The sequence below is a fragment of the Salvelinus fontinalis genome, chromosome 20 (genome assembly GCF_029448725.1).
Source record: "Salvelinus fontinalis isolate EN_2023a chromosome 20, ASM2944872v1, whole genome shotgun sequence".
In the NCBI taxonomy this organism is placed as follows: domain Eukaryota; kingdom Metazoa; phylum Chordata; class Actinopteri; order Salmoniformes; family Salmonidae; genus Salvelinus; species Salvelinus fontinalis.
The window spans coordinates 3,543,290-3,555,343 of record NC_074684.1 but is presented as its reverse complement, the minus strand read 5'-3'; the positions used below and the strand labels follow the sequence as shown (position 1 = coordinate 3,555,343).

Below are 12,054 nucleotides of genomic sequence, written 5' to 3'. Positions count from 1 at the left end.
CTGTTCTTCAGAGGGTAATCTAGTAAACTTCCCAACGCCGCTTTACAAAATGTGTCTGTGTAATGTTTAATTTTGCAGTTCAGTAACTTTCAGAACATTGTTGACTGCACAGAGCCCAGACGTCCATCACTTTAGAAGTGGGAAAAGGGGATGTTTGATGCATCATAGAAATGCACTGTTTCCATTGTTTGGTCCCATGTTAAAAACATCTCATGCATTTTATACTAGCCTCCAGTAATAGTGGAGAACGAATCATCATTTGACCTGACCGCAGCCAATGAACATCTGCTCTGTAGTGAGGTAAGCGCTCTCCACCCACTTTACCTACCTTTTCATAAAGGCTTATCACACTGTTGTCATCTAACAGTGATTTCTGATGGACGGTAATGAAGGGACCCTAGATTATGTGATTGATTTGGTTAATTTAAAGTCATTTAGTCATTGATCAATTGATTATTTATTTTTTTTCCCATTATGTCCCTCTTCCCAGCTCTTCAGGTGGATAGTGAGTGAAATCTACATAGTGTGGAAGATCTACAATTGGACGTCAGTAGAGCAGGGGTCTGACGTCTGGAAGCCTTGGGAACACATCTACTCCCTGTGTAAGGTGGTCAAGGGCCATATGCCTCTCTATAACGTCTATGGGAAGTACGTGGTCAAACTCTACTGGATGGTGAGTGATAGGCGTATTCAAAACAGATTATAGGCCTAGTTTCTCCGACCCAGTTTACCCCTGCAGTACCCCTGGACTCAGTCTTTATTGAGAGCACTTTTTAGTCCAGGAATATAGGCTTAATCTGGTTCCGTTAATCTGGGACTGTGAAACTGCTCCGTCCTATAGAGTATCGTGTTATTAGCATGGAATGTTTTCCACTTTACGAGATACAGTAAATTCTACTCTATTTGTAGCTTCCAAATGTTTTAATTCACCTTCATGTTCTTACCATGTTAAATCATGTCTGAATGTCCCTCATACCCTGAGGTTGCTAAGACACAAACATATTGACAGCTCTTTTCCACCGGTGCACCTAGGAGATAAAGACAATCCATAATTCATTTCAGAGGGCTGCACAGAGAATGGAGAAGCAGCCCAGCCTCATCCACTCAGGCACGAATCAATCAGTCTCGCTGCTGTCTTAATATGAGGAGGCTTTGCACACCGTCCGATGAATTGATAAGGTTTAACAGGAGTCATCTGCCTCAGGACATCACTGTGGGACACCTTTATGACAGCAAGGCGGTGGCACTCAGTCATGCTATGGGTCTTCCTGTATTGTGGGGTAATTCCAAAGCAATGTCGGTATGAGGTATGATGATACATAGATTGCAGTGGAGGCTGGTGGGAGGAGCTATAGGAGGATGGGCTCATTGTAGTGGCTGGAATGGATTAACGGAACAGTCAAAGATGTGGTTTCCATATGTTTGATGTGTTTGATACCGTTGAATTGATTCCATTCCAGCCATTACAATTAGACCATTCTCCTATATCTCCTCCCACCAGCCTCCACTGATACAGTGCTCGCAGAAAGTATTCAAATTCCTTGACTTTTTCCACATTTTGTTGTTACAGCCTGAATTTTAAAGGGATTAAATCACAATTTTTTTTGTCATTTGCTTACACACAATACCACATAATGTCAAAGTAGAATGTTTATTTTTTACAAATTAATTCAAAATGAAAAGCTGAAATGTTCCTGGGGCTGGGGAAAACTGTGTCACCAATCAGGTCCTCGAGGACTGGAATTGCCCACCCCTGCACTAAAGTAATATTACAAAAAATGTGGCAAAGCAATTCACTTTTGTCCTGACTACAAAGTGTTATGTTTTGTGGCAAATCCAATACAACACAAACACATTATTGAGTAGCACTTTCCATACGTTTCAAGCATTGTGGTGGTTGCATGATGGTATGCTTGTAATCATTAATGGCTGGGGAGTTTTTCAGTATAAAAAAGAAACAGATCGGAGCTACTGTAAGCACAGGCAAAACCCTAGAGAAAAACTGGGTTCAGTGTGCTTTCCGCCAGACACTGGGAAATGAATTCACCTTTTAGCAGGGCAATAACCTAAATCACAAGGCCAAATCTAAACTGGAGTTGCTTACCAAGAATGTTCCTGAGTGGTCAAGTTACAGTTTTGACTTAACACTTCTTGAAAAACTATTGCAATACCTGAAAATGGTTGTCTAGCAATGACCAACAACCAATTTGACAGAGCTTGAAGAATTTAGAAAATAATAATGGGCAAATGTTGTACAATCTAGGTGTGCAAAGCTCTTGAGACTTACTCAGAAATGTGCCTCTACAATAACCTCAGGGGTGTGAAAACTCATGTAAATGAGATACTTCTGTATTTAAATTTTCAATACTTTTTGCAAAATGTTCTAAAAATGTGTTTTCACTGTCTCATTATGGGGTATTGTGTGGAATCATAAAACACGGGACGAGATGTTAAAACTGCCAATAGATGGTATGCACTCACATGAGATTTGCCGTGATGTTGACAGAGTGGCATGGGAGGTTTATTTCTTAGACTGGGTTAAGATGTCAATTTTGGGACACATCCTCAGTAGTGTGCCTTCGAATCAGTGGGTGTTTCGGCCTTTAATCACTAAACACCCTCATCCAAGGTGGCCAGCTAAAGGGTGATCAAGCCTTAGCTTGTGTCCCATGCCCAATTAAGATTTCCCACGGGACTATGCAAGGCAGGGGCGTCCTCTTCCCTGAGCCAGCCCTACAGCTGACCACATACCTCATATGCCCTCCTCAAGTTGGAGGGATCTGAATTGGGTTCTCAGGTGGGGGTGGGGGGGTCATGAAGTTATAGCCCAGCAAGGGTCCTTCCGTTTGATCCAGATCCACTGGCTGCCTCTTTCAGCTGCTTGGGAAACTGCTCTGACGGTCTGCCGCAGAGCCTGTCCATGGATTCCAAGTTCTTTCAGCAACCTGATGGTGGAAGAAGCCACGAATCCTCTGCATCCCACTTCAACTGGCCAGACTTTTGCATTCCAGCCACGCTGAGTTGCGTCTGCTGCCAACTCTGTGTAACGCAGTTTCTTACGCTCGTAGGCCTCTTCAACAGAGTTTTCCCACGGGACTGTGAGCTCTATGATGTACACAGCCTTTCGTGAAGGGGACCAGAGTACCATGTCTGGCCTAAGGTTGATTCCACAATCTCAGGTGGAATAATGAGTTGCTGGCCAATATCGCCAAGCATCTTCCAGTCCCGGGCCATGCCTAGGTGTCCAGTTTCTGGCTTTGTAGGAGGATGCTTGGGCCTTTTCTGTCCCTCCCGGATGAATGTTGTTGTTTTGACGGGATTGCTTGTTTTTGGAGGTAATGAATTGGTTGCACTCCTCTTGGTCTCAAGTGCTGCAGCCAGGCTCTTGAGGACCTGATTGTGCCTCCAGGTGTAGCGGCCTTGTGAGAGGCTGGTCTTGCAACCTGTCACTATATGCCTGAGAGTCGCTGGAGCTGGGCAGAGGGGGCAGGTCGGGTCCTCGCCATACCATTCATGTAGGTTTTTTGGTGATGGAAGCACATCATAAACAGCTCTTATGATGAAGCTGATGTTGCTTGCCTCCATTTGCCAAAGCTCAGTCCAGTTGATCTTTCTCCTCTCCAGGCCTTCCCACCGAGTCCATTGCCCTTGTTTAGCAAGAGAGACAGCCTTTACACTTCTTGCAGTCTCCTCCTGTCTGTGCACCTCCTCGACCACCAGCTTCCTGCGTTCAGATGTTGTTGCCTTATGGAACATTGGTTTGCTTGCTGCCAGGCCAAAGCCTCCTCTTCCATGCTGGATATTCCCCACAATGTCTTGGTGTCTCAGGGCTGATGTTGCTTGCTGCACCGCCTTGGATGATGTCCATTTCCGTCCAGTTTGTAGGGGAGGTGCAGCCTTGCTAATGGTCTGGTCTTTGGAGTCCTTCAATGTCATCTGAAGTCTTACTTTAGAGCACTTGTACTCCTCCGTTAGACTTGTAAGAGGTAATTCAAGGACCCCTTTGCCATAGAGGCCGATGTTACTCAGGCATCGTGGGACACCCAGCCATTTCTTCACGTATGAGGTAATGGTTCGCTCCATCTTCTCCACTGTTGTTATTGGGACCTCATAGACGGTGAGTGGCCACATTACCCGGGGGAGAAGTCCAAACTGTAGGCACCAAAGCTTGAGCTTCCCAGGCAGTAGGGTCTTGTTGATGTTCTCAAGACCGTCGGCGATGTCCTGTCTTACTTGCTGCACTTGATCTTTATCTCGGAGGCTTTCGTTGTACCATCTACCCAGGCTCTTGACGGGTTGCTCAGACACCGTTGGTATCGGGTCATCTCCAATGCAGAACCTCACATCTTTAAGCTGTCCCTTGACTATGGAGATGCTTCGAGATTTGCTTGGCTTGATTTTAATCCGGGCCCACTTGATGTTATCCTGCAGTTTTGCAAGTAGCCGCCTGGTGCATGCTGCAGTGGTGGTCAGTGTAGTCATGTTTTCCATGTATGCTCGGAGAGGTGGGAGACGGAGCCCTTCCTTAGTTCTCTCACCACCGACCACCCATCTCGATGCCCTGATGATGACTTCCATGGCCATAGTGAAGGCCATAGGTGAAATTGTACAGCCTGCCATTATTCCCACTTCCAAGCGCTGCCATGTTGTTGTGAAGTCAGGTGTTGTGAAACACAATTGCAGGTCTTGGAAATAGGCCTTTACCAGTGTAGTGATGGGTTCTGGTACGTGGAAAAAGTTGAAGGATTCCCAGAGGAGTTTATGGGGAACTGAGCCAAAGGCATTGGCCAGGTCGAGGAAGATGACATAGAGGTCTCTCTTGTCTTTCTTAGCTATTTGGTTCTGGTGCCAAATCATACTAGTATGTTCCAGGCAACCAGAGAAACCAGGAATGCCTGCTTTCTGGACAGATGTATCAATGTACTTGTTCCTTTCCAGGTAAGTGGACAGCCTCTGTGCTATTATACTGAAAAAGATCTTCCCTTCGACGTTGAGAAGGGAGATTGTTCGGAATTGACTGATGTCTGTCGCATCCTTCTCTTTCGGGATTAGCACACCACCAGCCCTTCGCCATTATTTCCTTCTGCCACACTATCCTCATGAGCCTCCAAAGAAAGCGTAGAACATCCGGGGCGTTCTTGTAGAGCTTATATGGTACTCCATTAGGCCCAGGAGCCGAGGCCGCTCTTGCTCGTCGGACAACGTTCTCTACTTCCTTCCATTTTGGAGGGTCAGTGTCCAGATTGAATTCTGGTGGTTGAATAGGTGGGATGTCATGTGGGATGATTATCTGCTCATGCCTTTTCGTGTCCTGGTGGACCTTTTCCAGATGTTCTTCCAGTTCTGGCTTTGGAGTTTTTAGGATTCTGCACTTTTCCTTTGCGAAGAGGTCTTTGACAAACTTAAAGGGTTTTTTATAGAACCGTGTTCTTGAGTGTTCCTTCTTCCTACGAAGTTTCCTTAAGTTTTCCGCTCTTCGCAAGGTTGCCAGCCGACATTTGATGTCTGCTTGAAGTAGCATGAGACCTTCTCTCTCTGCATCAGAGGCCTTCTTCCACTGCTTTCTCAGCTGCCTTCTTTCTCTGACAAGTATCTCGATCTCTTGCTGCCTCCTAGATTTGGCTGGCGCGGGTGGTGTCTTGCCACTTTTCCTTTCGTTTACTCCAAAGCGCTCTTCTCCGTAGTGGTAGATAATGTCTCCCATCCTTTCAAGCTTTTTCTCTGCTGTTCCTACCTGTTGTTCCAAGATTTTTGTCAGGTCGTTGTTGATTGTTTCCCACTCTCTCTTTTCAACAGCTTTGGGTCACTTCACACTCGGTCTGTGCCCTTTGACCTTTTCCTCTTTTAGAGGTCTCTGTGGTTGGGTGAGTTCATCCACCGGCATTTCTGTACTTGTGTTATCCTCCTCCGTTACAGGGGTGCTGATGCTCTGCGAACTTTGGTTTGCGTCCCGTCGCTGTGCTTCATTCGACTGATTTGACTGGCTGCTTCGTAAGAAGTACTGGTCAATGCGAGGTCCCTGTCTCTGCTCTACCAAGCACCTTTTCCTCCCTTGATGGATCCTTAACCCCCTTGCCGATGTTACTCTCTCCCAACCACAGCTGCACACCTGGAGTGTGTGTCCTGCTGCTGTTATGGTTGTCTCATGTGCTGTGTTCCTACTCGTAGTCGTTTCCATTCCTGGGTCCGTAGCCGTGTGATCAGTCGTTGTGTAGATGTGTGAAAAAAATAATGTATCCATTTTGAATTCACACCAAAATGTGGAACAAGTCAAGGGATATGAATACTTTCTGAAGGCACTGTAGATCTACGTTGTTTTCTCGGTGTTAGGTCTGTGACAATGCTCACAGTTATGAGACTGTATTTGCAAATAGTCTTTAGGAGTATGGTCATACATTTCCTGAACTTGTATTGTGTTTGTCTACAGTTCTCGAGTGGTGAAGATAGGCCTACTCCATTTTTATCAAATCGTTCGATTTACGATGTCGAAAAGAGATGTTTTGGAACATAAGCGTATCAATCACAACAATAACAAAGAGATTGTGAGGTATAGGAGGACAAGAGAATGACAAGATTGGAGGCAGCAGTTCCTGTGCCAACACTAGCATGCTAACAGATGGATAAGGAGACATAATACGCCATCCCCTCTCTTTCTTTCTCTATTCCCGTCTCTTTTTCGCTCTCTCTTTCTCGTCCCCTCTCGCTCTTCCCCTCTCTCTCCTTGTTTACCTCTGTCTTTTTTCCCCTTTTTTCCCGCCCTTTCTTTCACATACTCCTCTGCATCTCTCCCTCTCTCTTAATGAAGTTAGCTCCTTCACACCCTGTCCAGTCTCATCTGCAGAAAGGTTGAGCAGCTCCTGAGGGCGATGATTAGGATGGGGGGAGGACAGTGAGACAGAGAGAGAGGCACAGCTGTGATCAGTCAGTCAGATTACACTGTGCGTCTAAAGACTGAAGCTGCACGTCACTATATAACACTGTAACTCCCACAGACAGCCAGTGGACATAGAGAACACTGAGAGGCTGCCTGTCTGCCACTGGGTTGAAGAGAGCATATGGATTCCTAGAAGGAGAGAGGCAGGGTAAATGGAATGGTGGGAGTAGGAATGTCCATCTTCAATCGCTAAATAGGTTAGCTATACGAATGAAAAATAAATGTGGTTCCTTGGAAGATTTTCACTTGGCGTTTGTGCTGTGTGAGTCCCAGCTCACCACTTTTTCATCTCTTCCCGTCTGTATTTAATAACTGTGGTAAAGCTCTGGTGTGTGTGAATCATACTCAAGGGTGCTACTATCAAATACAGTACCTACATGACAAATGGACAATAGATGCCTACACAGCGCTAGTACAGACCAGTCGTTCTTGTTTTAAACAGCAAATCGATTGAAGTCAACACTCCCATATTCTGCCGTTGTCTCAACATTGACTGCCTGGTCAGTGGAAATTAGATTATATCCAGCCTATTAATCAAATCTAAAGAATACAGAACGATACACTGAAAGTATTGTTACTGTAATGGGCTGGTAAATGAAACTCACTGTGCTCTGTCAATTTCCAGTGTCTATCTCTCTCTCTTCCTTGCTTTCTTTCTCCCCTCCTCCTCTCGCTCTATTGTTCCCTCATCTGTTCGCTCTTTTTTTTTCTCCCCCTTCTGTCAGGGCTGCTGGAGGAAGATCATGGTGGACGATGCGTTGCCGTTTGATGAGGACAACAACCTGCTGCTCCCTGCCACCACCAACCAATCAGAGCTGTGGCCCATGCTGTTGGCCAAGGCCATCATTAAACTGGCCAACACAGAGTGAGTTCGACCATAGTTAAATCCAACTGAAACCTCAAAACCACCCTAAAGAGGGGACACAAACCAACAATCAACTTCAATACTGGGGGGAGGGGGGGGGGGGGGGCACAAACCAATGACTGTATGTATGAAGCCATCGATCATGTGACACCACCCATATGAAAAAATAATATAGTATACTCTGGTATAAATACTATAGTATTCACTTGTGTTTTTGTAGCATTTACTTTAGTAAACTATAGAATATTGTAGTATTTACAGTTAAAGTTGCGCTATGCAGTTTATGTGATAAGATAGTATAGTGTAGAGAATCATTGTACCATCTACACCGCTGTGAAATAGATTTTCCATGACCAAAAATATTGTTTCAGAGGTTTGAAGCTGGTGTAAAAGACACAAAAACAAAACTTAAGAATTGGAAGCATATAAATACTGGACATAGAAAAGATCTACTGCTTCTTAGACTTGCTTTCAGGTATAACGATATATCTATACTTCTATGTGAATATGATTGGGTCTCACAAAAAGTCACATATTGCCACTAGCTATAGTATGAATACTGTAGTAAAACAAACTGTAGTATATATTATTGTAACTAATGTCGTGTTTTTGCAGATTGTAGTATTTACTGTAGTGTTTTTGTGCAGTATTTACTGTAGTGTTTTTTCAGATATTTCAGATATTTCTGATATCAGTGTAGTATTTACTATAGTGTATTTATTGTATTATCTTTGACATAGAAGTAGAAGCTTTCTTCTTGTGGAAACCACCTACTGGAGAAATGGGCAAATGAAATACTGTTCTATTTACCATAGTTAAAAAAGTTTTATTTTTTGGCAGAAATTATTGTAGTGTTTACTACAGTGTTTTTTCGTGGATTATACTGCAGTATTAGTATTCTACAGTATACTACAAAATGTTATACTAAGTACTTCACGTGATCGAAGGATACTACATAGTGTAGTATAGTGTTCTACATTATACTACAGTTTACTACAGCATTCTATAGTAAACTGTAGTATTTCTTTCATTCCTATGTGAAGACTCAATACCGCATTGAAGTCAAATGAAGTCGATTAAGACGGCGTCTCATGGAGACATAACATGCGCAGTTTGAGCTACTCCAGGAAGTGACGTTGCAGGCTCTATGTTGCCCTCTCTCATTGAGTAACTCAAGTTGAAGGCTAAACTGGGTACTGCAGGCTGCCATCAGCAACTAAATTATCCTTAACTTCTTCTGTGTGCAATTTTTTTATTTTTTTATAAATCAGTTCAAGGACATACATCTGGTGTATTAGAAGCAATTATTGGCACCATGATTGTCCCCCCCAAAAAAATATGTACACAAAGATTACAATTTTTCCATTTACTATAGTAGTGGATCCTTTTATCTTTAAACAATGCCTGCAGTACCGAAGTCGGCATTGAACTTCCGTAGCTTCAATGAGAGGTGGTAGCCGTTCTCCCCTGGCACACACCCTATTATCAGTCCATAGTACTACCACGGTGCTTAGAAAGCACAACTCACATTCATTTTTAGTATTTATTTATTTTTTTTTTTTGATTATTGGATAGGACAGAAGTAGAGCGGGAAGATAGAGGAGAGTGTGCTGAAATTCCAGTAGGCCGGAATCGAACCCATGCTGCAGTGGTATATTATGTGCACCCAGTCTTTCCCCGACAGCACATTCATTTAGCAGCGGTGCCCTGCTGCTGCTAAATCGTTGCAGACAAAATAATCATAATAAATAAAATTTGTATTATTTGTATTTATTTATTTATATATTTATGCGATAGTGCGAGACTTTGGCAATGAACCACTTTTTCTAGTTACAGAGTCAAATGAACTCATGGATACCATTTTTATGTCTCTGTGTGCAGTTTAAAGAAAGTTTCTAACTAGCGTTGGCGCAATTACTGACTAGCATTAGCGCAATTAAACCCTTTTTCTACTTACACAGAGTCAAATTAACTCATTGATATAATTTTATCTAGCATTAGCACAATGATTAAATGTCTACACATTCCCATCAACTTCCAGTCATTGTGCTAACGCTAGTTAGCAGTGTCTCACAAAACTACCTTCAACTTCCTTCAAACTGCACGCAGAGACATAAATAATGGTACCCATTAGTTAATCTGACTGGGTAAGTAGAAAAATGGCTTAATTGCCAAAATCTTGCACTAAACCATTTAAGATCAGTGACAAGTTTTAACGTACAGTACCACTGAAAAGTTTGGACACACCTACTCATTCAAGGGTTTTTCTTTATTTTGACTATTTTCTACATTGTAGAATAATAGTGAATACATCAAAACGATGAAATAACACATGGAATCATGTAAACTCAGCAAAAAAGAAACGTCCTCTCACTGTCAACTGTGTTTACTTTCAGCAAACTTAACGTGTAAATATTTGTATGAACATAACAAGATTCAACAACTGAGACATAAAGTTCCACAGACATGTGACTAACAGAACTGGAATAATGTGTCCCTGAACAAAGCAGGGGTTAAAATCAAAAGTAACAGTCAGTATATGGTGTGGCCACCAGCTGCAAATGCTGCAGTGCATCTCTTCCTCATGGACTGCACCTGATTTGCCAGTTCTTACTGTGAGATGTTACCCCACTCTTCCACCAAGGCACCTGCAAGTTCCTGGACATTTCTGGTGGAAATGGCCCAAGCCCTCACCCTCCGATCCAACAGGTCCCAGACGTGCTCAATGGGATTGAGATCCGGGCTCTTCACTGGCCATGGCAGAACACTGACATTCCTGTCTTGCAGGAAATCACGCACAGAACGAGCAGTATGGCTGGTGGCATTGTCATGCTGGAGGGTCATGTCAGGCAGGATGAGCCTGCAGGAAGGGTACCTTATGAGGGAGGAGGATGTCTTCCCTGTAACGCACAGCGCTGATATTGCCTGCAATGACAACAAGATCAGTCCGATGATGCTGTGACACACCGCCCCAGACCATGATGGACCCTCCACCTCCAAGTCCATATTATGGCAAGAACAGCTTAAATAAGCAAAGAGAAACGACAGTGCATCATTACTTTAAGACATGAAGGTCAGTCAATGCGTAACATTTCAAGAAGTTTGAAAGTGTCTTCAAGTGCAGTCGAATAAACCATCAAGCGCTATGATGAAACTGGCTCTCATGAGGACCGCCACAGGAAAGGAAGAGCCAAAGTTCCTCTGCCGCAGAGGATACGTTCATTAGAGTTACCAGCATCTGAAATTTTCAGCCCAAATAAATGCTTCACAGAGTTCAAGTAACAGACACGTCTCTACATCAACTGTTCAGAGGAGACTGCGTGAATCAGGCCTTCATGGTCGAATTGCTGCAAAGAAACCACTACTAAAGGACAACAATAATAAGAAGAGACTTGCTTGGGCAAAGAAACACGAGCAATAGACATTAGACATCAGTGGAAATCTGTCCTTTGGTCTGATGAGTCCAACTGCCTAGTCTTTTTGAGACGCGGGGTAGGTGAACGGATGATCTCCGCATGTGTGCTTCCCACCGTGAAGCTTTGAGGAGAAGGCGTGATGGTGTTAGGGTGCTTTACATTCCTCATGAAGCTGATTGAGAGAATGCCAAGATTGTGCAACGCTGTCATCAAGGCAGAGGGTGGCCATTTTTAAAGAATCTCAAATATAAAATATATTTTGATTTGTTTAACACTTTGGTTACTACATGATACCATATGTGTGTGTTATTTCATAGTTTTGATGTCTTCACTATTATTATACATAATAAAAATAAATAAAAACTCTTGAATGAGTAGGTGTGTTCAAACTTTTGACTGGTACTGTTTATTTGTAGACAAACAGAATGAGCAGTGGCGGAAAATGAGAGCCACGAACGCACAACCAACACTTGTTCCTCATCTCCCTACAAGGCAGGTGGTCTGATCTGTTGCAGTATTTTTCCGATGGTGTCAACATAATTACATTTTCATGCGTTTAGGAGTAGATTGTCCTATTAAAAAGTCACCAACAGTCGTTCTACCAACAAAATATTACCTTTGCCGCCGATTCTGATAAAAATGCTTAGGGAAACACTGGCACCAGAGGAGCTTGCTTAGACCGCTAGATCACCTTAGGCCATTCATTTCAGTCCCAGTATACTTCCCCATATGTTTACACAGGACTTTATTACTGTACATGATGGGGAAGGGAAGGTAAGTAAACCAAGCACTACAGCAGCACACACACACACACACACACACACACATACACACATACA

At 43.4% G+C, this 12,054-nt stretch overlaps 1 protein-coding gene across 4 annotated transcripts in view; it reads left to right on the top strand.

Moving 5' to 3' along the window:
• adgb (androglobin) overlaps window positions 1–12,054 on the top strand; it is a 105,968-nt gene that overhangs the window by 12,475 nt on the left and 81,439 nt on the right. For all 4 annotated transcript variants that reach the window (XM_055872124.1, XM_055872123.1, XM_055872122.1 and 1 more), the window contains 3 exons: window positions 229–300; window positions 491–673; window positions 7,660–7,799. In XM_055872124.1, coding sequence (XP_055728099.1) covers window positions 229–300; window positions 491–673; window positions 7,660–7,799 — 395 coding nt within the window. The remainder of the gene's footprint in view (window positions 1–228; window positions 301–490; window positions 674–7,659; window positions 7,800–12,054) is intronic.